At 61.4% G+C, this 3,744-nt stretch overlaps 1 protein-coding gene across 1 annotated transcript; it reads left to right on the plus strand.

Moving 5' to 3' along the window:
• The first annotated feature begins 324 nt into the window (after window positions 1–324).
• On the plus strand, window positions 325–2,822 carry ZBTB32 (zinc finger and BTB domain containing 32). The gene is made up of 5 exons (XM_012651526.1): window positions 325–1,293; window positions 1,543–1,616; window positions 1,727–1,795; window positions 1,921–2,085; window positions 2,249–2,822. The coding sequence occupies exons 1-5, from the start codon at window positions 404–406 to the stop codon at window positions 2,527–2,529; spliced, it is 1,479 nt and encodes a 492-aa protein (XP_012506980.1). The 5' UTR covers window positions 325–403; the 3' UTR covers window positions 2,530–2,822.
• Window positions 2,823–3,744: the final 922 nt, after the last annotated feature.

The following is a 3,744-nucleotide window of genomic DNA, read 5'->3' on the forward strand; positions in this document are numbered from 1 at the left end:
GAGGTGCTTGGAGAAGCAAAAGTATCAGTGTCTGCCATCCTTTAAGTCAGAGACTGCCAGTGGGCAGGCCCTGTCTATATTTGTCTTAAACGCTCTGCTTGATAGTTTTGTTAACTGCCTGTCTTGCTCTTTAAGTCCTGAATTTGGTCTAATTTCCATTCTCCCACCACCATGGCCACCCCTGGCTGCTGTTACGATTCTGGATAAGCTCAGGTCCTCTGTTGGGTTAGTTTATTTGCTCACTCAGGACAAAGGTCTCTGATCTAGAACCAGCAACTCACTCTTTCTCCCCTCACCTCTGCAGGTTTGAGAATATGCTGTTCCTCCCTCGCCTTTACTTGACGGACCCCACATTGTTGCCTTTCTCTTAGAGCCTCTGAGATTGGTTCCTAGGCTAGGCATAATGCCCCTGCCTCCCATAAGACTGCCCAGCCCCTACGGCTCTGATCGGCTGGTACGGCTAGCAGCCAGGCTCCGGCCCGCGCTCTGTGATACCCTGATCACCGTGGGGAGCCAGGAGTTCCCAGTCCACAGCCTGGTGCTAGCAGGTGTAAGCCAGCAGCTGGGCCACAGGGGCCAGTGGGCTCTGGTAGAAGGCATCAGCCCTTCCACCTTTGCCCAGCTTCTACATTTCGTTTATGGAGAGAGTGTAGAGCTGCAGCCTGGGGAGCTGGGGACCCTTGAGGAGGCGGCCAGGGCCTTGGGAGTACAGTCCCTGGAGGAGGCATGCAGAAGGGCTCGAAGGGACAGGGCTGAAGAAGAGCTGGATCCAGGGCTGAAGAAACATCAGGAGGAGCCAGAGAAACCCACAAGGGATTCTGAGAGAGGACTGGGGAGGCTTGGAGAGAAGCAGGAACCAGAGAAGTTTTTTAGAACTGGTGAGACAGAACAGGAGATGTTGCACAAGCACAAGCCACCGAGAGAGAGCCCTGAGATGGCAGGGGCCATGAGGGAGGATCAGGGGGAGCAAATGAGATCAAAGGAGGAGAAACTCAGCCAATCCCCTGTTTGCCACGGGGCAGCAGATGGGAAGCGAGGAGTGGTCATGTGGGTGAGGGAGAGTCCAGGGGGCTCTGAGGAAAGTCTGCGGGAGTTCCCTGGCCCCCTTCCCCTACCAAGTTCCTTCCAAACCAGCATCATCCCCAGGCCCTGGTGGGCTGAGGCCCCTTGGTTGGGGGAGAGCCAGCCTGCCCTGTGGAGCATCCTGTTGTTGCCGCCCAGATATGGCACTCCCTTCTCCCATAGCACCCCCACCACTGGAGCCTGGCAGGAGGTCTGGCCTCAGGACCAGAGGTGAGTGAAGGATCTAGGAAAAGGCCTCCAGGCTGGGAGGGAGTGGCTCAGGAGAGGCAGCTGTGAGGGGTGGAAAGGCGCCACATCTCTATCTCTACTGTACGTTCCTGAGCTGGGGATGCGGCAAGAATCTCCTGCCACAGGAAGCCAAAGCCTAGCCCTTGAGGACTCAGGACACCCCCCTCTTCAGGAAAGGGCCAGGCTCCCAGGTTCTGCCAAGGCTATAACTCTTTCCCACCCCACCTCCAGGATCCCACTGGCCCTGAACCTCCCCAAAGGGCTCTGGAGCCAGAACCAGTTGGCCTCCTCCAGCCCCACCCCAGGTAAGCCCCTTGCTGTCCTGCATACACGCTGTAACATGGTCTGTCCTCTGGGGCTGGGGCTCCAGGAGTCCAGCCTGAGCAGGGCCCCTGCCTCATTCTGCTTCCTCCAGGTTCCTTCTCCCAGGGCCCCACACAGCTCAGCCCTGGGGAGATGGAAGAGTCTGATCAGGGGCACACAGGTGAGTAGGGTGAGGGCACTTTTGCCTCAGCCCCACTGTAGCCCCTGGTTACTTGTCTGGGTGTTACAATGATTCGGCTCTGGGATTCCTGGCCTTGCCCTCCTTTGACTTCTCTGTCCCCACAGGAGCACTTGCAACCTGTGTGGGTAATGAGGGTACAGCAGGCCACCCATCTCACCAACACCCTCCCCCAGCCCCTTCTGCTCGGTCTCGGCCCTATGCTTGCTCTGTCTGTGGGAAGAGGTTTTCACTCAAGCATCAGATGGAGACGCACCACCGAGTCCACACAGGTATGGGTGCCGTGCCTGGTGTGAACTGCCTGCTTCCTTCCCGACTCCAGTCTGCCCAACTCCGGCGCCATTCCCTCACCTGGTTGCCCAATCTACCTCTAGCTTGGGCAGCCTTTGCTCCCTTCTTCCTTCCTTCACTGACCTCCCCCTCTGCCCGCCCTAGGAGAGAAGCCCTTCTCCTGTAGCCTTTGTCCTCAGCGCTCCCGGGACTTCTCTGCCATGAGCAAGCACCTGCGGACGCACGGCGCCGCTCCCTATCGCTGCCCTCTGTGCAGGGCCGGCTGCCCCAGCCTGGCCTCCATGCAGGCGCACATGCGAGGCCACTCGCCCAGCCAGCTCCCGCCCGGATGGACCATTCGCTCCACCTTCCTCTACTCCTCCTCCTCCTCAAGGCCATCGCGGGCCTCGACCTCTCCCTGTTGTCCCTCCTCCTCCACCACCTGACGAGGTGTCGGTAGCTTCTTTGGGCTCAGCCAAGATTCCAAGTAAAGAATGAGAATCGGGCCAGCTCGGCTTCTGACCCGGCACTGCTGCTGCGGCAGCTTAGCAAACTCGGCCCCAGAAGTGCCTCAGGAAGGCGGCTGAGAGCTCTCTCCCGGACAACCGCGGGTCGCAGACCCTTGGGCCAGCGAGCCCCTTTAGGTTGAGGGCTCTTAAGTTTACATGAGTTAAGGTTAACTGTACGGGGACGGTCGGTTTCATCACCATAATAAAGAGATTCCTGTGCTCTCCTTCCAAGACTAGAAAGCCGAGTTTAGTCTGTGCGCGGGGGTCCCCCAGCCTTGCCCCTTGTCCTGTAGCGGCCCCTTGTGGCTATGCGTCCGCCGTTCAGTGGGGTGGACACTTCCTCTGTTCCCCTGGACGCCCCGTCCTCTCCCAGGGACAGCCTGCCGCAAGGGCTCGGTGTTCAGGCAAACTTCGCAGCAGGCCCTGGGATGGTGGGGGCTGTGAGACCCCGAGTGACTCGCCCCTTCCACAGCAATCCGCGGCGCGCGAAGTCTGAGCTGGGCGGGCCCTGCCAGTGGCTGGAGGGAAAGCATGCTTCCGCCCTGTTTTCGGTCACCTGCCTCCTCTCCTTGAGCACCGAGATCGCGGCCTCTCCAGCATCTTCCCTCCGCGCCGAGCAGAACGGCGGCCGGGACGCGCTTGGAACCGAGACTACCCCTTCGCCGCCGCCCCTTCCCAACCCACGCCTCCCGCAGTAGCGAACTGCACTTCCCAGTCTCTCCTGCGTTCCCAGGGCCGCAGCCCGCTGCAGCCTGGGAGTGGTAGTCGATGCGGGCTGCTGGCTCCGACAGAAACAATAGCAGTAGTCTGGGACGAGGACCACACGTCCCGGAGGCCCGAGAATTGGCTTTCCGGGTCCTGCTCTGGGCCCCAGCGCTCGCGCCCTGCTCCCGGCGGAAGGAGCAAGGCGTCTGGACTACATTTCCCGGGGGCCCCTGCGCCTCGGCCCGCTCTGGCCGCGACGCGGGGTCTATGCTCTTCAGGAGCGGTCTAGGGGCGACGGCTGACCGGCTGCGGACTTCGGCTCCCGTGGTGCCCCGCGCGCGGCCGGGCCAGCCCCCGGCTCCCGCCGGCCCCGCGGCGGCGCTGCTTGTTGTCGTGAGCCGCACCGCCTCTCCCCGCCCCGCCTCTCCCTCCCCTCCCCCCGGCCCT

Source organism: Propithecus coquereli, unplaced genomic scaffold (assembly GCF_000956105.1).
Source record: "Propithecus coquereli isolate 6110/MARCELLA unplaced genomic scaffold, Pcoq_1.0 Scaffold358, whole genome shotgun sequence".
NCBI classification, from domain to species: domain Eukaryota; kingdom Metazoa; phylum Chordata; class Mammalia; order Primates; family Indriidae; genus Propithecus; species Propithecus coquereli.